The 23,546-nt window shown below is 45.2% G+C and overlaps 1 protein-coding gene across 3 annotated transcripts in view; it reads right to left on the bottom strand.

Annotated features, from left to right (window-relative positions):
- The window catches only part of LOC147663832 (uncharacterized), a 141,628-nt gene that overhangs the window by 95,703 nt on the left and 22,379 nt on the right, over positions 1 to 23,546 (bottom strand). For all 3 annotated transcript variants that reach the window (XM_086950172.1, XM_086950171.1, XM_086950173.1), the window contains exon 3: positions 17,497 to 17,631. In XM_086950172.1, the coding sequence (XP_086806298.1) occupies positions 17,497 to 17,631 (135 nt within the window). The remainder of the gene's footprint in view (positions 1 to 17,496; positions 17,632 to 23,546) is intronic.

Below are 23,546 nucleotides of genomic sequence, written 5' to 3'. Positions count from 1 at the left end.
AGCGACCAGGGGCTCGGTAGATGAATGCCCACTGATGTCGGGTGCTTCAGGTGCGTTGAGGGGGTTCTTGACTATGCAGCCACAAGGACCAGGAGACGTCTAGGACAACCAGGAGCCGGATGCGAGCAGTCCCACGAAGGATGTCGGGTGCTGAGGAGTCAGTGTCCGGCTGGAACACCAACAAGCCTTGGCACGACAACCCACGCAGGAGGTCAAGGAAGGTTACGGTTTTGACCAGGAAGGTCCAGGAGACTCACCAAACACAGGGGAGTCAGAGCAGGTCTGGAGCAACCAGGAGAGCCCAAGAAAAACAGATTAGCACCTCAAGAGGACCCACAGGCCGGAGGCACAAGAGTTGCGAGGGGACCTCGAGCAGTTTCACAAAGCAGCAGCCCACGGAGTACTTGGTGCGAAGAGGCCGGAGTTCTTTGTAGGAAATGGTGCCAGAGGTTGTGGCTACTTGGAGCCCAGTGCTCTTGTTTTGGAAATGCCAACAAGCATATACACTTGCAAAAGTATGCAGTGCACAGGGGTATGGGCAATGCAGCACCCACGAGGGATTCTGACCTCAAACTTGGTAAGAGGGCAGCTTTGACCTTGAGGGACTTGGAAACCCACCTCCTGCGTTGCTGGAGCCTTTGGAGTCTGTAAGAACTCAGGAGCAGCAAACCGGTCAGTTGAGATATGGTGCCTGCAGTTGCAGGAGAGGGACTCCTTCACTCTAAGGGAGATATTTTCAGTTGTCCTTGATGCTCCACTTCTCCTGCACGGATCCTGTATGGTGCACAGGCACAGACGATGCTTCAGACTCAGAGGGAGACGAAGTCGGACCCAAACGAAGTCCACACAGTCGAAGTTTAGAGGTTTCTGATTCAGAATCTTGTCCATGTCGAATCTAGGGTCCTATAGCCAGGTAAGCCCTTTTGTACCCACAGGAGAGGGTTGGACAGATTCAGGGGACCCTTCCAGGAGAGGGTCTGGAGAGAGGGGAGGTTACTCCCATGTCGTTTGTCCAGTTTCGTGCCAGAGTAGGAGCCAACGGCTCCTAGGACTAGTTTGAACTGGACTATGCATACGGACACCAAATGTGCCCCTCATGCAGACTTGCTGTCGCTGGCAAGCGCAACCACCCATCCCAAATACACTAAATCCTGTCTGAGAGGTAGTCACACCTCCCTATGACAGGATGCCTATTGTCCTGCCTTCCTCTGCTCAAGCTTGGCTCAGCAGCAGGAGGGCAGAAATGTGTCTCTGGTCAGCAGCAACCATTTTGGGCTGACCAGGACTAGAAGGCTGGAACAGGATAGGCCAGTGACGCCATGAAGGACGCTTCTGATGGGTGGAATCATACTTCCCACAGGGGTATGATTCCACAATGTTTGACACCAAACACAATAGGGCTTCTTTCAGCCATTTTAGAGTTGGTTATCACGCGGTTGCATAATGCAACTCTATATGTAGTAAATTGCTGTAATACTAACAACCTGGGAGAGTGGACTCCGTAGGCTGCAGGGGTGTCCTGCTCATGCAGTGGCACGCTCTCACTTAGAACCAAGCACCCTGCCTTCAGGAATGTTAAGGCCTGCTATAGGGGTGGCATAGGTGTTAAATGTAGTGACCCTTAGATATAGTAAACCTACATCTTAAGTAAGTGGTGCATGCACCAGCTTACACAGGCTGCAATGGCAGGCATGTAGGTTCCATTTTGCATGGCCTCTCATGGGTGGCATAATACATGCTTCAGCCTATGGGAGGCCTCTGGGGTACCTACGCCCTGGGTACATGGGTACCATATACCAGGGGCTGACAGTGATACCCCAATATCCAATCTGGAGTGTCCCTTAGTACATGACATACTAGTTAAGGGGTAAAGTAGATGGACTTGGGCCCTGATTATCAGAATCCCAGTTGAACTAGTCAATAACAGTACCACATGAAGCAAAAAGTGGGGGTAACCATAAGAAGTAGATCCTACTTTCCTACAGAAACCTTCAATCCTTTGTAGGGGGCATGCTCTCTACTCTCTACTCTCTAGGAGATAATCGGAGTCCCAGAGATGAATGTATCATGCTCCACTATTTCTTAGAAAAGGAGAAAGTCTTTCAACATGCTAAGAAAGCAGAAGAGGTGAACTTTCAAGACTACTTGTGCACAATCTTCCAGGACGTTTCCCAACTGATGCTGCAGAGGAGAGGAGCATTTTCGACCCATAACTCAGATGCTAAGAAACTGTGGCATATGCTACAGATAGACATGTCCCTTTGGTTTCACCTTTGAACTGGGCAACAAACACCATAGTGTCTCAGACTTCCAGGGAGCGGCCTCCCTCCTCGGCATTACGATTGATATCATACCCAGCCACTCACGTACTGGGGACAATGCACCAGGCCCCTTGGAAGAGCAACAAGATAATCGATGTCGCACGCAACCATAAACAGGGCTATGTTGTGCTAGTGGGACTGAGGCTGTCAGAGGGATGAATGCTGAGGAATGTGCTGACGAAGGCCTGGCACCAAAGCCGCCCGAATAATGGCTTATGCCCGCGCCCTAAGGGGTCGAGAATGGCTCTGGTGCCATAGAGACTCAGCCCTGGGGAATAACGCAACAAAGACAGATGGCTTGGCGGCTTGCATGACTTACAGTAAACACCTCCTACTCTTGACAAAGGGGACCAGTGGGACAGGAGGCTGAGGAGCTGAGACGGCTCTCGAGTGGCGGCCAATGACAGGAGGCTGAGGAGCTGAGACGGCTCTCGAGTGGCGGCCAATGCCAGTGCGATACAAATGAGTCATCAGGGGGTAGGGACAAGAAATGCTTTAAGATATGGCCTGGCCGCACTGGAGCAGGAGGACCACCCACGGAATGCTCCCTCGTAGGCCGGCGTTGAACTGGAATTGTTTGGCTTTGAGGGGGAGGGGTTTCTGGGTGGGGGTGCCAGGCTTAAGAGATGGGCCTCCTGCCTCTTCATCCAGTGGTGCAGGGTACAGACTCGGCCCTCATGCACTGGTCTGCAAGTGCAACCCATCGCCGCTCCAAGCTGTACACCACATATGCTTTTGGGTTGTCTGTAAATGAATGTTTACTTTTCATTTTACTGGGGAAATAGCAATTCTGGGGGGGCAGGGAACACCAGGGGAGGGAACACCATAGTGTTGTCCTTAAAGAGGTCTTGGTCGAGACAATATCTCCTTTGGCTATTAGTTCAGGATTGTTAAACATTTCAGGTCAACCTAATTTACTAAAACTGCTTTTACATAGTTTAGTCAAGGTGTGCTGAACATAAGATTAAAAGCCAAACGATCTTTGAGAAAAGACGGTTAACACGTTTTCAGGGCATAGCCAGACCAATAACCATAAGAGAAGAGGCCACATCTGCAAAATATCATCTAACACCCTAGGCCAAGTTCCTTGTGGATAACAAAAGTTGGTGAGTTTGAGGAAGGCATTAGAACCATTTGACATTTGCTCTCTATTACCATTAAAGTAGATGCAGATAAAGTAACTGCAAATATCGCTGCCAAAGGCAGTGATAGGGACACACCTTGTGTATTCTTTTGTGTGGGACTACACTACCGCAGAACACCAGACAGTTCAGGGCACAGATATCGGCAAGCCATCCTCGTTCATGTCGCCATGGCCATAGCTGACCATGATTTCTTCGTGCCCAGTGTTGTTGCTTCTAATCTTGGTATTGAGGTCCCCCAACCATATAGTGATGTCTCACTCAAGCCATCCTCGTTCATGTCGCCATGGCCACAGCTGACCATGATTTCTTCGTGCCCAGTGTTGTTGCTTCTAATCTTGGTATTGAGGTCCCCCAACCATATAGTGATGTCTCACTCAAGCCATCCTCGTTCATGTCGCCATGGCCACAGCTGACCATGATTTCTTCGTGCCCAGTGTTGTTGCTTCTAATCTTGGTATTGAGGTCCCCCAACCATATAGTGATGTCTCACTCAAGCCATCCTCGTTCATGTCGCCATGGCCACAGCTGACCATGATTTCTTCGTGCCCAGTGTTGTTGCTTCTAATCTTGGTATTGAGGTCCCCCAACCATATAGTGATGTCTCACTCAAGCCATCCTCGTTCATGTCGCCATGGCCACAGCTGACCATGATTTCTTCGTGCCCAGTGTTGTTGCTTCTAATCTTGGTATTGAGGTCCCCCAACCATATAGTGATGTCTCACTCAAGCCATTCTCGTTCATGTCGCCATGGCCACAGCTGACCATGATTTCTTCGTGCCCAGTGTTGTTGCTTCTAATCTTGGTATTGAGGTCCCCCAACCATATAGTGATGTCTCACTCAAGCCATTCTCGTTCATGTCACCATGGCCACAGCTGACCATGATTTCTTCGTGCCCAGTGTTGTTGCTTCTAATCTTGGTATTGAGGTCCCCATCCATATAGTGATGTCTCACTCAAGCCATTCTCGTTCATGTCGCCATGGCCACAGCTGACCATGATTTCTTCGTGCCCAGCGTCGTTGCTTCTAATCTTGGCGTTGAGGTCCCCATCCATATAGTGATGTCTCACTCAAGCCATTCTCGTTCATGTCGCCATGGCCACAGCTGACCATGATTTCTTTGTGCCCAGTATTGTTGCTTCTAATCTTGGTATTGAGGTCCCCCATCCGTATAGTGATGTCTCACTCCAGGCATTTCGTCATGATGGACTGAAGTCTGTTGTAAAACTGTTCTTTTTCTTCATTTTTGCTGTCACTTGTAAGGGCGTGACACTGCATTACATGCATGTTGCTCCTCTGTTTCTTTGCGAGGAAAGTCCCTGTGATGATTCTGGGATCCTGGGCTTCCCATCTAATTAGAGCTCAGTTGGCGGCTGGCATTGGCATCGGTACTAATCCGAGTATGTGGGCATTCTCCTCCTCATGTCCAGAATACAGTAGCATTCCTCCTGGAGCCAGACGTTGCTGTCTGGACTGTGTACATCTGGTCTCGCTGATGCCAAGCATGGCAAGGTTGTATTTCTTAATCTCCGCAGCTACTTTGGCCGTCTTACCTGCTTCGGACGTGGTCCTCAGGATCCCTGTCCCGATGGTGATGGTCTTGGTTGAAAGCAGGTAAATCACTTTTATGGCTTCCAGGGATCTCTGGCTTTCATCACAATGCATCGCGGGCCTCCGTGAAGGAGATTCCTCTCTCCCCAAGGCCAGGATGTCTTTTGGTTGACATTACTGATATTCTTTTACATATCAGGGTACCTAACATAAATGTCCAAGGATGAATGCCACATGTGCCTACAATGACTTCAAGCAGCAAAATTAACCATAGCCTTCCATTGGCAAAACCAGAATGCCCACCACCCATGCAGTGGCAACAGAGACTGTGAGCTATTGTGGCTACGGAGCACCTGACAAGGTATATGCAGGCGCCCTACTTGGCCTGTGAAGCAAAATGGAGAACATTAATTAACCACCTGAGTGGAGGACCGCTTAGTCTATCCCGCCCACCCCTCACGGTGACAGGTGAGCCCCCTATAACTATGCAATGCTAGAAACGTCATTGATGGGACCAACCAGGGTGCGAAGGGAGGTGGGGAGTTGTGAAGCAAGTAGATAATGTACAGAGAGGGTTTAACAGGCACCTATCATATAGATTGGTATGTTGAGCTCCCTGTGGGCATCGTTAGCGGACAGGTACTGCTGACCCGTGCTGATCTCTCTTGGAAAAGCATCATTGTAATGGAATAAACGTGCCTTTTTTAAAAATACCAGTAAAATATTCCAAACCAAAAATAAAGCACAGATCTGCAGATATCAAACAGGAATGCAATCCCTTCAGAAAGCATGTTAACAGATCACTGAGGGCAAATTAATACGATCATCAATCCAGAGCGGACACCGGCTATAAAAGCACAACGGAGGTATCAGACACCACTGACATCAATACAGTGGGCAGAGCAAAACAGACCGTGTGCACAAGATCACAGGGAGAGCTCAATAAATCAACGGCAATGACCGTTACCCGACAAGCCTCGTGCAAGGACGTCACATAACACGGCCAACTCTCCACAAACAGCCAGTGGTGCCAACATCACATCGTGCAGGTCGCACACAGCACGATATTGGATTACTATCACTTGGAATTGGTAACTGACCATCTCACGGAACAATCACAACCACTGTCAGGTTAAACCATCAAAGTCACTCAACCTGAGCTCAAACCTCCGGCAGCGCGGCTCAGAGCAGACCGGCTTCATGAAGGGCAATGGGCTAAGTATTTATACAGTACCAAAAAGGTAATAACATCAAAATGCAAGATAATAAAAACCCAAAACTGAATTAGAAAAATAGTGTCAATGTAATGAAAACAAGAATACCACAGTGACATAAATCCAATAACCGAAACTGGAGATAAGAATTTTTAAAGTTTTGAGTAGAAATGGCACCAAAAAAGCAAAAAGCGCAAATGATAATAGACCGGGACCGATGCGTAATTTGATTCCCAGCGGCGATGGAGTGGGGTCAATTCAATTCAAAAGCTTTTATTCGGGTTGTCAAGACAAGCCATATAAGCAAAACAATAAAACAAACTTTCATTAAAACAAAATAATACATAAAATTTCAAATTACACAATTACAGATCAGAACAGGACTGGAAATACTTGAGAAAGAATATTCTATACATCCTTCCCTAATACTAAAAACACCTTTATAGTATTTGCCTAAAAAATGTGATTTTTTTTTTGTATTGTACTAATTTCCCTACAAAGTGACGCATGCAAATAATTTGTGCAAATCTGCAGTAGTGCAAAATAAAACTGGGTTGATACCTTGTGCTGCCCAAAGACAGAAACAGTAAGTTTATACAAAGTATTTTCAGTGCAAAAGAACAGTATATTAGGAAAGTGTAGTATGCTTTCTTCATTAAAATCATTCCAATAGTGCAGCATATATTCGATTTGCCGTGGACACTTACATCAAGGGGTTATAGATTTTCTAGCGGCTATGCATTTCATGATATATGTCGCAACAAAAAAACAGATATCTGCACTTTCTAATGACGACATTAATTTCATTGTTGATTTAGTGGATTGAACTTTAGATTTTAAAAAGATAGGTTTTAAATAAAATTTCCTTAAAAAGTGATAAAATTTACAAAACAGTAAAAAGTGGCAACAGCTTTGTCTTGAGGAATGGTCGCATGGGCATGGCACATTTGTACTATTTTTCACTTGTGGGAAAGCCACCAAACGAAGCACAATTCCTAACCTAAGACGAGTTAAAACAAATTGGTGGGATTTGCGTGTAACCATAGATAGGTAAACCTGGAAACCTTCATTTACATTTAATTACAGATAAAAAACGACAGTAGGTAATTTCCTGGCCTGCCTTCCTCTGACCTCCTTCTTATATAATAAGAAGTTTTCTTTTAATCCACTGTTCATTGCTCAGAATGTTGTCCAATTCAAACCTGTACATGAAAAGATTTGCGTAGGCCGGTGCGGCACAATTGCCCATAGAAGTACCTGAGCTTTGAATGTAAAATGATTCCTTCCATGAAAAGTAGCTGTGGTATAGAGTGAAATTTAAAAGTTCCATGATGAACAACTTCAAACCTTCTTCCATTTCTGAAGTCATGAGAAATGACGCAGTTGCATCCAAACCAAGATTGTGCGGGATTGAGGTGTATAACGACTGAACGTCAATAGTACACAGTATCATCTCATTGGTGAAGGAATCTTTTTGGTCCTCAAGGATGTTTAAAAAGTGAGTGGTGTCTTTGATATAAGTAGACATGGATTATACCAAGGGTTGTAAATGTCGGTCAATGTACTTTCCAATGGGCTCGTGTATAGAGTTGACTGTGGACACGATTGGTCTACATGGAGGGTTAGTAGGATGTTTATGTACCTTTGGTATCATGTATATATATATGGTACCGATGGATTGGTTTTGATGAGGTATTGTTTTTCTTTGGATCCAATTACGCCTGAATCCATTGTGTGATTTATGAGTGAGAACAGGATATCGGTGAACTCTTTCGTGGGATCTGTATACCGACTTTACACACATTTTCCGATAGACCAATTTTTTTAAAAAAACACCGTTTCATTTACCACAGGTTAGCTGTCTTGGGCTTACGTGCTCCGACTTAATACTGACTATACACTTCCTTCAACGAGGAAGGTATGTTTGGCTCATTTTTTTCTTAGATTCGCTCGTAGAATATTCTTAGAGTGACTGGTTGTTTCGTTTCTTTTACAATTTTAAGACACTGTTTTTGCTTAACATTGAAGGCATGAGATGGGGTTATTCATTTCTTTCTTGTACTTTGTTTTTCTGTACTGTTGATAAGTAGTGTGGGTATACACTACCGGAAGACAAGTAACATCTGGTGTACACTTATGAGAATGCGTTTTTACGTTTCATGAAGTCATTGTTTACTGATGTAAGTTCATTCAAACATGCCGCTGTATAGGTGTTATAACACACTATTAGTACGATTATGATTTTTGAGATGCAATGTATTACGAATATATTACAGTTGTGTTTCATCTTTTTGTAGAACATCAATGCCCCTGAAGAAGGGCAGCATTGCCCGAAATGCATTGGGCCAATTATAAATTTGATTTATGAAATATGTGAAAGACTAAGGATTACAACATTCAACGTTACAAATAAAACTTTATTTTGAAAGAAAACTACAAGTTCAAAGGAATTTTTTCTACCAAGTGTGCGTCGGGGCCGCTATTCCCGACTGGAATGGCGCTATCATAAGCTTCACTCCCTAACCAACACAGTAAACGTTCCCAGGCCCTGACATACTTACTTTTGCGGTAGTTCTTGCTTGCTTTACTGCAAACAAGAACAAAATGCAATGTGTCAGGGCAAATCCAAGATGGCGAAAGTCTTTGACCGCACACAACTTGGGCTCTGAAGAGTGTTGTATATGTGAGAAGTGTACTTACTATATTAATTCTGGTGTCCTCCCACATCTAATATTAAAATTGAGTTTGTAGCTGGCACTGTATACACAACAAACCCAGAGACAGACGACTGGAAGAACAAAAGCAGGGTCCTTCAGCAACCAAACAGGGCAGTCCACAAGAATGGTCTAATGTACCCCAAGTATTATTTATGGCTGACCAGACTGTCAAGCAGGAACTGATAGCGCAGTGTCAAAGGATGCACACCGTCCTAACTCAGAATCTTCTGTGAAGTTCAGAAGATTCATCTCGGTCCATTTCGATCAGCCTATTGTTTGCTCCTGGGATCCATTTCCCTCCTTGGTCACTACTACTCCAGGCTCAGCACAGTGCTGGCATGAGATTATGCTAATTAGGCTTCAGACTGTTAAGCCAGGTAAAGTCATTTTCTAAAAGTTACCTTTTCTAAATATGTTTTTAAAATTTGAATTCACCACTGAATTTCATTTGAATAAATATGAAAAATAGTTGTGGTATTATTTTTCTAGCTGTCTCATTCCCGAGATACAGTATTAGTGTTTTAAGTTTACTCTGGTTTTCTACGGTGGACACCTGGGGTTGCTACACTGAAAACAGCTTTGAGGGCCATGTCACAGTAATGACATGGTAATATTAACTTTCTACATACCCCACTATTAAATACCATGCACCCTAATTTGTGGACTACAAGGCTGACATGGGGTGACTTACTAATACTTAAAAGGGAAGTTTTCCCCTGTCAAAAAAGGTTTTTTTAACAGGTTGAACTGCAGGCTTTCCAAGGCAGCGGCCAGGCTAGAATGGGGGCCTGAAGCCATGTTTTCTTTTGTCACTCTTGTGGAAGGAACAATAAGTGCTGCAGTCCACAAGGGACCGTTAACTTTCCATGCCATATAGAAGAGTTAAATACACCAATCAGGGATTAGCCGATTTCTCCATGTTTTAGTGGTCAGAGCACATAAACTGGACAACAATACCTAAGTGTATGGATTATCTATTAATCAATCAATCAGAGTATTTAAAAAGCACGCTTCTCACCCGTGAGGGTCTCAAGGCGCTGGGGGGTGGAGTGCAGCTCCGGATCAGTCGAAGAGCCTGGTCTTGAGGTCCTTCCTGAACATGTGCAGGGTCGGGGAGCATCTGATGTTGGCTGGTAGCTCGTTCCAAGCCTTGGCTGCGACGTACGAGAAGGCTCTTCCGCCTGCTCTGTTTCTCCGGATGTGGGGGGGGTCTCTGCCAGGGCGAGGTCGGCGGAGCGGAGGTTCATTTTGGGTATGTGGAAGGAGACACTCTCTTTGAGGTATTTGAGTCCAACTTTGTTGGGGGTTTGTAGACAAGTTTGAAGGTCATTCTTCTCGACGGGGAGCCAGTGGAGGTCTCGCAGGTGTTGGGTCATGTGTTCGTGCCGCGGAGTCCCGAGGAGGAGTCTGGCTGCGGCGTTCTGGATGGTTTGGAGCGTGTGTAGGAGAGTTCTGTTGATTCCGGTGTAGAGGGCATTGCTGTACTCAAGTCTGCTGGTTATGAGAGCCTGAGTGACAGTCTTTCTGCATTCGTGGAGTATCATTTGAGGGTTTTGCGGAGGATGCGAAGGCAGTTGAAACAGGTGGAGGCGACGGAGTTGATCTGGCGGGTCATGGTGAGGGAGGAGACAAGGATAATGCTGAGGTTCCATGCGTGGTCTGTAGGGGTGGGTGGGGTCCAGAGTGCAGCGGGCCACCATGTGTTGTCCCAGGCGGAGGTGCAGGGTCTGAGGAGGAGGACCTCAGTCTTCTCTGAGTTGAGCTTCAGGCAGCTGTTTTTCATCCAGTGTGCGACATCCTTCATTCCTTCCTGGAAGCTGAGTCTGGTGTCTTTGGGGTTCTTCGTGAGGGAAAGGATGAGTTGGGCGTCGTCGGCATAGAATACTATGCTGAGCCCATGCTGTCTGACGATGGCCGCGAGGGAGGCCATGGAGATGTTGAAGAGCGTGGGATATAAAAAACAAGCAATAAAATAGGGTCCTGCAAAAGGTGACAAATCGAGGGTGTCCACACAGGAAAGGCAGATTTCCTACAACTTACAAAGTTCCAGTGGTAGCGGTGAAACACCTCACAGTGTTCGTTTCAATCCACAGATAACCTGATGAGAGTTTATCATACTGAAGTCAACAAAAAATTGATGTGTTGATGATGAAATGAGGTATATCTTGGTTCCAATGACACAGTGAGCACAGGACCTATGTCTGGGCAACCTGTCCCACTTAGGGCTTGATGGGTGGAATGCTTGAAGTAATCCCAGTCACTGGAAGTGTCTGTATGGGACGGACAGTTCTCATGAGGGGAAGTGTTGGCACTCATTTCTATAAAGCAGGATTTTGTCTAGTGTGGCATGGGGGCAAAAACGATGATCTGGACTACAACCAAAGCGACCACCAGTGGTTGAGATTAATTTAAGCATGCTATCCATCACTCTGTTGTTGCAGCTGCTGCCCCAAGTGTGACAGGTATGCCCACATGCCCAGTGCTCACTGTGCCACAGGGCTCAAGTGGCACCTGACGGACAATCTCCAAATAGGTCAAAACCACTATCGGGGGTGCTTGTGGTCTCTTCTGGGGTGGACTGTTCTCATGAGACGCATCGATACTGATTTGTATAATAAGGCCGTATCTAGAGTCGTGAGGCAGGTGCAAAACGATGCACTGGAAAGTAGCAAGAGAGCGCCGGTGGCTGAAACGAATTCAAGCATTCCATCCATCACCTTGATGCTGCGGGCACTTATCATCCAGCGCTACCACCACCACTTCACAGAAGGCCAGCTGTTCTGCATAGTACTGCCATCAATGCACAAAGAGCAAGGAAGACTGTATGAAAGGCACTACCATCAATCCAGAGCTGGCCGTGCATATTTCATGCAGCCATCAACAGAGAGCAGCTGTACAGGCACCACAAAGCACTATAATCAGTCTCCGGGGAATAATCCATGCCAGACTCACACAGCATTTCAACCATTACAGAGAGCTGCTTTGCATATATTACACAACACTTTCATCAATCCATAGAGAGCTGCCATCTGGGTATCACACGGTACTTGGATCAGGACAAAGACGGCCAGGACAGTATCACAGCGCGACAATCAATCCATAGAGAGCTGCCATCTGGGTATCACACGGTACTTTAATCAGGACAAAGACGGCCAGGCCAGTATCACAGCGCGACAGTCGATCCATACAGAGCTGCTATCTGGGTATCACACGGTACTTGAATCAGGACAAAGACGGCCAGGCCAGTATCACAGCGCGACAATCAATCCATAGAGAGCTGCCATCTGGGTATCACACGGTACTTGAATCAGGACAAAGACGGCCAGGCCAGTATCACAGCGCGACAATCAATCCATAGAGAGCTGCCATCTGGGTATCACACGGTACTTGAATCAGGACAAAGACGGCCAGGCCAGTATCACAGCGCGACAATCAATCCATAGAGAGCTGTCATCTGGGTATCACACGGTACTTGAATCAGGACAAAGAAGGCCAGGCCAGTATCACAGCGCGACAGTCGATCCATACAGAGCTGCCATCTGGGTATCACACGGTACTTGAATCAGGACAAAGACGGCCAGGCCAGTATCACAGCGCGACAATCAATCCATAGAGAGCTGCCATCTGGGTATCACACGGTACTTGAATCAGGACAAAGAAGGCCAGGCCAGTATCACAGCGCGACAATCAATCCATAGAGAGCTGCCATCTGGGTATCACACGGTACTTGAATCAGGACAAAGACGGCCAGGCCAGTATCACAGCGCGATAATCAATCCATAGAGAGCTGCCATCTGGGTATCACACGGTACTTGAATCAGGACAAAGAAGGCCAGGCCAGTATCACAGCGCGACAGTCGATCCATACAGAGCTGCCATCTGGGTATCACACGGTACTTGAATCAGGACAAAGACGGCCAGGCCAGTATCACAGCGCGACAGTCGATCCATACAGAGCTGCCATCTGGGTATCACACGGTACTTGAATCAGGACAAAGACGGCCAGGCCAGTATCACAGCGCGACAGTCAATCCATAGAGAGCTGCCATCTGGGTATCACACGGTACTTTAATCAGGACAAAGACGGCCAGGCCAGTATCACAGCGCGACAATCAATCCATAGAGAGCTGCCATGCCAGTATTACACGGTACTTGAATCAGGACAAAGACGGCCAGGCCAGTATCACAGCGCGACAATCAATCCATAGAGAGCTGCCATCTGGGTATCACACGGTACTTGAATCAGGACAAAGACGGCCAGGCCAGTATCACAGCGCGACAGTCAATCCATAGAGAGCTGCCATCTGGGTATCACACGGTACTTGAATCAGGACAAAGAAGGCCAGGCCAGTATCACAGCGCGACAGTCGATCCATACAGAGCTGCCATCTGGGTATCACACGGTACTTGAATCAGGACAAAGACGGCCAGGCCAGTATCACAGCGCGACAGTCGATCCATACAGAGCTGCCATCTGGGTATCACACGGTACTTGAATCAGGACAAAGACGGCCAGGCCAGTATCACAGCGCGACAATCAATCCATAGAGAGCTGCCATCTGGGTATCACACGGTACTTTAATCAGGACAAAGACGGCCAGGCCAGTATCACAGCGCGACAATCAATCCATAGAGAGCTGCCATGTCAGTATTACACGGTACTTGAATCAGGACAAAGACGGCCAGGCCAGTATCACAGCGCGACAATCAATCCATAGAGAGCTGCCATCTGGGTATCACACGGTACTTGAATCAGGACAAAGACGGCCAGGCCAGTATCACAGCGCGACAGTCAATCCACAGAGAGCTGCCATCTGGGTATCACACGGTACTTGAATCAGGACAAAGACGGCCAGGCCAGTATCACAGCGCGACAGTCGATCCATACAGAGCTGCCATCTGGGTATCACACGGTACTTGAATCAGGACAAAGACGGCCAGGCCAGTATCACAGCGCGACAATCAATCCATAGAGAGCTGCCATCTGGGTATCACACGGTACTTGAATCAGGACAAAGACGGTCCGGCCAGTATCACAGCGCGACAATCAATCCATAGAGAGCTGCCATTTCAGTATTACACAGCACTATCATTTATCCGGAGAGCTGGCTATCAGGCATCACACAGCACGGCCATCAATCCACACAGCACTGCAGAGTGGACAACAAACAGCACTAAAATCAATCCACGGCGAGACCGTATCTAGATCACATCAAGGAGACTTAAGGGATCAGTCAGGTCTTAAGGATTCGAACAAACTGCTCTAAGAAAGAAGATTACTTTAGATACATTTCTAGTGAGAAGTTATCTATACAAATTACTGAGAGGAGATATGAAACGTACTAGGTACACTCCAAGAGGGTGTTTACTGATTCCCAAAACACATAGACACAAATAAACTGGGCTGCGTAACTACTTTCAGTAGAAATACGAACCACTTCAAAAAGCCATCTGGCAAAACTGGAGGATCGTATCTGCATCGGAGCAACTTCAAAATGTATGAATATCCGCATTAATGTGTAATAGGAACCTAGGAGACAATTCGTTCATCCAAACACTGAAGTATGGAAGTCACACCCAACAATAAGAGAACTCTTGGGTCTCCTCCGCCAAAGGACACCAGAAATGTAGTAGCTGCTTGGTTGGTAAATGCACAACAACACTAATATCGAAAACTCATAACTCGCCAATTGCAATATATGCAACATAGTATATTTAATGCATTGGTTCCTGCAACAAGGCATATATTGGCCAAGTCAATGAGGAGATACGATGGAGAACTGTCCAACACAAATCAAGAGTAAGGTGCAAAACCAACCATGATCCTTCAGCCCAACACTTCGTGACCAATGAACCCTCCGACGATGAAATGAGATGCTGGGACATATAACAAATAAAAAGGGTAATATACTCCGGCAAGAAGCCCTGAAGATAATGAGATTGAGAACAGCAGAGTCTGGGCCAAATGTAATACCCGAGCTCAACATTATTTTTTACTGATTTATACAAGTCACGTGTGCAGGTGGCAGAGTGAGTGTCCCTCTTGGTAAAAAACCACAGTCCACCTCATTAACACACTGTCGCCTTAGTTCATTAATAAATCCCCAGTGAGTACAGTTAACGATTCATCATCTACACGAGATGGATTAATTACTATAATACACTGAGACAGCCCTTTCTCCATTTGCCTACTATACCTGGGTCAAACTTATGGAAACACAAAAGTAAAAAATTGTTTTGTATACACATTGATTATTGGTGATCATTTTATTATTGTCAAGGTTATTTCGTGCATATTTGTTTCTGCATTGTGTCGTGCACTAAAAATTAGGTATCGCCCTGAAGAATACCTCATCTATCTAGACGGTAAAAACATGTCAGTATGTCATGGCGTTTTGAGAAGCATGAACTCATTCACTTAATTTAAAAAAACAATGTTATTGGCATTTTCATGAAAAACAAGTTTGCAACATGGTGTGCTTGGTTGTTCACAATATGGATTATGGATGGCTCTGTACCAGTCAATAATTATTTTTTTTTTTTTTATTACCTACCTGCCCGGTCCAATTACTATCCAAAGGGTAAAGCTATAATGAGTCTGTGCACTTCTACCGTCTGAGAGTGGGTAGAGGCGGGATGTCTTGAGGGGGGAGTCACCGGTCAGGGGCTTAAACTGGATTTATTTTATTTATTTATTTGCGGAGTTTCCTAAAGCACAAACATGACCCTTCTGGATATCAGAGCACTGTACACATAGCAATCAGGACATACATAACAGATAAAATGCAAGGAAGGGAAATATAGGGAACAATGTAAGACACAAAAACAGACACCATACATCACAACGGCGTATGTAGAGAAGTCGACATGAACATAATCGAGCCGAGAGCCTGTGAGCCGAGAGAGTGAAACAATCCATTCATAAAAAGGGTTCCTCTGGGCCAGGCATGACGTCAATCTGAACAGGCTCTGCCCTTCACACAGGCTCTCTTTAGTCTATTTTAGTGCGTGGAGGAACTTCCCGTCAAGCGAGCGATTGTCAACTAACTGAAGCTTGTCCAGCAGTGCTTCCCGCACTGGATCGGGCCCCACCCCCGATTGGCATTCCTTCTAAGATGAATGCCTTCATATTCAGTCTACCGTATTAGGTCGCTACGCCATTTCATTAATTGAGGGCCTCTGGCACTCTTCCAATTAAATGTCATTTGGCTCTTGGTGGCCACTTGGCGTTTGGCAGGCCTAGGTAATAGTCCCAATAAGCACTTCAATCCACACCATGTGCAGCATCTCGAAACCCTCCTCGCCACACCTAGGGCATGACGCACAGGTGGCCTAATAATATTTGTTTGGTTCCATAAATCAGGCACTCCTCGAAACTTGCTGGATATCTTTTAAGACTCTCACCCAGTCCTTGTCCGAGATTGAGGTGCAACATCCATCTCCCACTTTTCCTGCAAGTCATGGGGGGGGGGGGGGGGGGGGGGGGATCACCATGTCTTCTTGAAGTGTAGTATATAAGCTGGTAATCGGTTTATTTTTACCTGAAATTGTGCGCATGGTATGACAACCCTTGGTGTCTCGGCTCATCTTGTCCATTCCTACACTCCCTCCTTAATACTGCTGAAAAGCGCTCCAAACAGAAAGAACTGCCCTGCTGGTAAGTCAGTAAGTAGGTCCTCAAAGGATTGCAGTTTCCCGCCAGCATACACGTCTCCCAGTGTTTCAATACCTCGTGCTGCCCAGTCCAGTAACTGAGTCCTGGCATCTGCACGTAAGAGAATCGACGTCCAGCCTACAGGTACTTCTGGCGAATAGGTGGTCTCCGTTCTATATTTCAACAGACAGCATGTCCAACAGAGTTTGACCACTGACAGCCGCCATTCAGGCATCATGTAGCACTGCCATCGATCCATAGAGCATGACTATAAAGTCATCAACACAGCACTACAGTCCTCCTAGGAGCCAGCCAGGCTAGCGTGACAGCACTACATTCTATCCAGAGAGAGGGCCATGCCCGTATCAAAAGGCACTGGAATTGCTCCAGGGAGCCAGTCATGCCAGTACCCTGCAGCACACAGAGAGGCAGTCACACATTTATTTCACAACACTTACATCATTCCACAGAGTACCCTTTGGTCAGACAACAACAAAGCACTATACTCAAGCTGCCAAAGATTGCAGTTCAGAACACACAACACTACCAACAAGCCACTGAAACATAGCTGAGGCATGACACAGAAATACACAGAGTCAGCTTTGCACACATCACAGAGCATTCCATGCAAGCCACAGAAGTCAGCAGGGACACTCAGTACTACCAACAAGCCACTGAAAGCTAGCCGTGGAGGCATGGCACAGCCCCTTCCCTAATTCAGACAAACACAGATGGCTGCGGAGACACGACACACAGCAATACAGTCAAGCCACAGAGAGCAAGCTTTGCAGACATCACAGAGCTCTACCAAGAATCCAGAGAAACATCCAGACACTATAATGTAACCAAAAAGGTTTAAAGCACAGATAGCAGGAGAAACGAGAACTGTAACGTACCGGCAGGACGTTGCTTGGGGTGATCTCGACTTTGGATGGGGTCTCTTTCGGCTTGGCACTCTGGTTGCTGTCGCTTGCTGTTTCTGCAACAGCCAACGTTGAGTTCTTGGTAGTTCTTGGGCGAGGAGCTTTTTTCTAAAAGGAAAAAAGTTCATTAAGATCATCATCACCTGTCACAGTACAGTGAATATCTTGAAGGCTCATTTTATAAACTCTAACATCAGACAGCAGAATGACACCTTTTACCCATTCCTGCACCAGCGGTGGTAGGGAGGTACTGGTTTTATGTCTACCAATATGTTGTAGTTATATTATAATCCAGAATATCACAATAACGGCTGGGTGCATGTTTGTTACTATTCTCAGGAAACGAGCAGTCCCTTGGCGTCCCAGATGAGGAGAAACGATGCGGTCACTCACTTATATATGAAGATGTACTTAAAATGCATCAGTAGGGTTAGTGTTAGCCACGCTGCGGGAGGGTCACGAGTCTATCGAGCACTCGGTGTTGAACAATCAGAGATCCAGGCACCAAGAGGAAATACGGACCATTAGATCCTTCGGTTCTAAGATGAGGTAACTATCAGGCGAAGACCACGCAAGTCCTTCATCGCCCAGTCTGTCGGTGAACCAGAAGGCACAAAAAAACCCAACTGAAGGCGGATGTTGGGCACTCTACTAAGAGTCGCTGCACCTGATGCCGATGCAGGAGGCACTATGAAAGGTTTGTGTGAACTGCTAAGAGAGGCGCTACACTCCTCTAATGATATGATTATCTCCTTTTCTGTTACGGGCACCTTCTATTCCCACTTGATATTTTAGCCCCATCTCTCTGCAATGGCAAAGTCTGTGCAGCGATTGTAAGAACAGATTCTGTAGTGTAGTTCCTATATTCCCAATAGGCTCTGCGCATTGGAATAACATAATCGGCAGTGTAGACGTAGGACTGAGGTCATCTAGGTCTCTACTGACTATGGTAGACTTAATTAGTTTTGCCAGCTAGCTCAGAGGTCACTAGAAACTTTCTCGAATGAAATAGGAAGGGGTTAACTTCCCTGATTCAGACAAGAAGGGATTAGCAATAATCAAAATGTGGGGAGGAGGGTAGAAGGTCCATTCATCACCCCAGTACCAATAGTTTGATTGATCAAAAGAAGAATGGACACTTGGTACTACTTAACCATTGGTTAAGTTGGGACACTCTCATAAACGCGGTGTTGTTCGTGCGGTGTATATCTTTCTTCCGCCCCTCACTCGCGTTGTGGCATTTATCATTGAGTGTTCCAACAACGTGCTATATGCCAAGCCTCAACCAGAGGCAACCTCTGGCGCAAGTAGCAGTGTCCAGAGATAAAAAATGGATGAAAAGGGCACCCAGAAAAAAGTTTATAAAAAACATATACTACACCCGTGGTAACTTTTAATGAAAAAAGGTGAAGTATTGTTATTAAAATTAAAGATTGCGGTATTACTGGAGGTCGTGTTAATGAATCTCCTTATACCTTATGAACTATAGTGTCAACATGTTTCTGCTCCATGTTGCCCAGCCGGGTCTACGGAGCATTCGTCAGGACAGAACATAACAAAAGAACAACAGACAACAAAGAAATGACTTGCACGATTTGTGTAGTAATATGGTTTCAAAATTTGTATCCAAAGTTGCCTTTTGGAAATTTTCTGAAAAAAGGCAGAAAAGCATTCATTATAGTGGGTGCTTGTATAGCACTAATACAATTTCTCAGCTTTGTGCAGAATTATTATGAAAGGTAAATACAAACTGGTAGACGTGCACTAAATTGTGCTTAGTGGACAAACGTAAATGGGGCTTCACTTGGAGGACTAAGTATGGAGAATGGGCTATTCAGGTGATTAGTTGAGTGTATTAAAAATATTTAACCCATCTGCTGATGTTAGGGTGAAAATAATGTGCTAAACTGGCAGAGGGTAAAGCCTTTAGAAGTGAATAGCACATAATGGAAAACGGTAATTTTTTTCTCGTTTGTTAGCTAAGTGGCTTCGAATTTTTTTTTAAAAAAAACACATGATATCTCAAAAACGCTGTGTTGTGGTTAAAAACAAAATGCGTTATCTCGTTCTGTTCTTACCTCATTAAGTAGCTGTATTCAGCTTCAACAGGCGGCTAAGGGACTCTCTGGTCCCAGACTGCAAGGGAAGGGTACAAGGTGGAGTTTTAGGCGTTCGTCTTACCCGATAGTTGGAGACGCTAAACCCGGACTTTCGTCCGCCATTCTTACCAGCGCGTGGGGAGTTCCCGGGACTTGTGCTGTCTCTGCCCCTGGATACTTGGTGCTGGTTTCCTGTTACTATTAAGACAGGAAGAGTGATGAAGCTAGAAGACAGACTGCGCTTTCTATGTTCGATTTGCACAGTATATGTTTGCATTAGAATTTGGGCATTAAATTGAGGTATTATTTTTATGCTGTGTGTTCTTAAGAATGGTGATGTCCACAGCACATGTATGAGAAATATAGTTTGATTTGTGTTGGAGATCACATATTGTTTTATCCTGTCTGAAAATAGGGCATTCAGAGGGAAGTTGCGAAGTATACACACTTATTCATTTGTACGGAGTCACATGCAATGCGACTTTGTAAAAGCCTCATTAAACAGGAACTGCGGACCTGGGCAGTCATGTGCAGATAAAGAGATATTTTTAGTTTTTATGAGAACTGGTGCCACGGGATATTGTCATTGAGCCCAGACAAATGAGTTTGTAAGCGGTCCACCCATCGCTGCTCTTTCTCAAATAAGATTTTTTCGGCATTCCAGGGTCTGTCTATTAGTTTTTCAAGGACTGTCCATCTCAATTCTTCACAGTCATGTCCTTGATCGACAAAATGGGAACACAGTTTCGTATTGTTTTTTTTCAGTCTAATGTTACTCTTGTGTTCCCCTATGCGAGTCTTGATTTTTCTACAGGTCATTCCTATGTACTTCTTCTTCTTTTTTTTTTTTTCGAAGCCACTTAGCTAACAAACGAGAAAAAAATTACCGTTTTCCATTATGTGCTATTCACTTCTAAAGGCTTTACCCTCTGCCAGTTTAGCACATTATTTTCACCCTAACATCAGCAGATGGGTTAAATATTTTTAATACACTCAACTAATCACCTGAATAGCCCATTCTCCATACTTAGTCCTCCAAGTGAAGCCCCATTTACGTTTGTCCACTAAGCACAATTTAGTGCACGTCTACCAGTTTGTATTTACCTTTCATAATAATTCTGCACAAAGCTGAGAAATTGTATTAGTGCTATACAAGCACCCACTATAATGAATGCTTTTCTGCCTTTTTTCAGAAAATTTCCAAAAGGCAACTTTGGATACAAATTTTGAAACCATATTACTACACAAATCGTGCAAGTAATCCCCTTGTTGTCTGTTGTTCTTTTGTTATGTTCTGTCCTGACGAATGCTCCGTAGACCCGGCTGGGCAACATGGAGCAGAAACATGTTGACACTATAGTTCATAAGGTATAAGGAGATTCATTAACACGACCTCCAGTAATACCGCAATCTTTAATTTTAATAACAATACTTCACCTTTTTTCATTAAAAGTTACCACGGGTGTAGTATATGTTTTTTATAAACTTTTTTCTGGGTGCCCTTTTCATCCATTTTTTATCTCTGGACACTGCTACTTGCGCCAGAGGTTGCCTCTGGTTGAGGCTTGGCATATAGCACGTTGTTGGAACACTCAATGATAAATGCCACAACGCGAGTGAGGGGCGGAAGAAAGATATACACCGCACGAACAACACCGCGTTTATGAGAGTGTCCCAACTTAACCAATGGTTAAGTAGTACCAAGTGTCCATTCTTCTTTTGATCAATCAAAGAAGGGATTAGCTTCTGACAACCATAGGACATGACAACTTTGCTCCCTCAGAATAAGAGTGTATCTCTAGAGTTGTGTGAAAACAATAGACAACTATTTCACTCAGTCAATCGTGCATGCTTAGTTCCACCAGAGTGCAGAGAAATAGAGAGACGGGCGTTTTCAATAAAAAGGTGTTATTTATTGAGCAGTCTTCTTTCTCGTGCAAGAGAAATGAATTGCCACAATTGCAATACTTATCATGTAGTAAAGTGCGTACAGTAAAAGGAGTATTATGAAATAATACTGTAAAGGCATTGATATGGTTTCTTAGCCATATGATACTTTAAAATGTATAAAATATATACACACATAAAAACATTGACTAACGTGCTCAACTGGTGCTTCTAAGATACCACTACCCCAGTGTACCTGACCTAAGCCTAATACGTGGGAAGGAGTAAGTAAGTTACAGTTTTAAGTTAAGTGTAAGTTTTGCCAAGTATCGGAATCAAGAATTCTCTTAAGGGTTTAGTCAGCTCAACCTTGGTTATAGAATGAAGGAGGTCTTGAATCTCGGTTCTCAGGACTCGATCTCCCAGCAGCCCGCGAGGGCGACTTGGGAACACCGCAGCTGGATTTTCTCGGCTGGAGAAAAAGACAGCGTCTCTCTCAGTGCGTCAAGGGGAGGGGCGGTTTCCTTCGGCTCTCATAACAGCTGGGCTCTCGGGCAAGTAGAACTTCGCTCTGCTTCCAACCACCGTGTGTTTGCTTAAGGCAACGTTGGTATATGAGTAGCCTTGCCGTATTTGGACTGCATGGGCTATTACTAAATATGGATATGATTCTTATGCCTTTATAAGGATATTGTTTGTTATAACCACATATGGGCATGAATCGGGAATATCGAATTAGGGTCCTAGATAGAAATACAACAATTCGAGTAGCCATCACTAATGCAGCCCAATGCGAGGTTCTTAATATGAGAAAGATTTGGCAACCGCTTTCCATTTTTTTAAACGATTTTTTTGTTTTTGGAACAGTTCAAACAAATAACAGCACAGTTCAAGCAGTACGAGCCACTTGTTAAAGTGTTTTCAAACTTAAATATCTTTATCATACTTGTGATCCCCGAAAATACGCATAACCACAGACACTAAAGTTCAGTATTTGATTTAGCATCCACAAGCCCATGACAATATTCCCACAGTTTATCCCAGATCTTGGCATGCTTTCTGAGGTAACCTCCCGCTCTATCCACCAGCACCTCCTTTCTGGCACAAAAGTCCATGCCTCTGGTCTAGTCAGCCACCGTGGGGTCCTTCTCATCCCACCAATGTTTAGCAATTTCTCTTTTGGCGATGAGCAGGCCAAATACAGCCATGGTTCTAGCGTAGCGTGACTCTCCACATTCGTCCATTACCCCAAGGAGCATTACATTCGGGTCAAAGTATATTGTTCTGCCCACCACGTCTCCCAATATTTGCTCCATTTTATGCTAATATTGTAATATCACTCACCATTCCCAGATTACCAGAGAATATGATCCCCCAAGACTCTACCTCTCACGCACTGAGCATCCTGTGCTCAACCCATCTCTCAGAGTCTGCATGGTTAGTAGGAGAATATATGGAAATACTTAACTCGGATAAGGCAGAGCTCAAGGTATAGCGCCAGAATCCTGGCAGTCATCTTAGTCTCTGTCCAAGCATCATCGTCATCCGGGGTCCCAACAACTTTTTCCCACTTAGCTTTTAGATCCACTTAAGGATCTGGGGAAATGTTTAAGAAAGAATTACAAAAATTGGATACGCCTTTGTTCCACAAATGTTCAGAAAGTTTTCTGCCCTAGGGCGGGGAGGGGGGCATACAGAGAGGACTATCAAGGCCGTACCTTTGCCGCACATAGCGGAAGAACTAAGATTTATATAACTCATGTTCTGCCATCAATTTATTGAATGATTTAATATGCTCTCAAGACAAAAGTATCCCCCAAATGGGAAATGCCCATCAGGTCACAGGAATGAAACCCACCCAGCAGGTGGGACGTAAGCAGAAGCCACCTGACCTTCCATAAGGGGCTCATTTCCATCAAGGCCCCCTTGCCACTTGAAATGCTGCAACCCCCACCAGAACATGTCGGGATATCTGGACACACAGCTTGGTCTGTTCCCAATGGCTGGGTACAAACTGAGGTGGCAGGGTGGGCAAAA

Source organism: Lissotriton vulgaris, unplaced genomic scaffold, assembly GCF_964263255.1.
Source record: "Lissotriton vulgaris unplaced genomic scaffold, aLisVul1.2 SCAFFOLD_1872, whole genome shotgun sequence".
In the NCBI taxonomy this organism is placed as follows: Eukaryota; Metazoa; Chordata; class Amphibia; order Caudata; family Salamandridae; genus Lissotriton; species Lissotriton vulgaris.
Note: the sequence above shows the minus strand (reverse complement) of the source record. Positions and strands in the feature narration are given on the sequence as shown.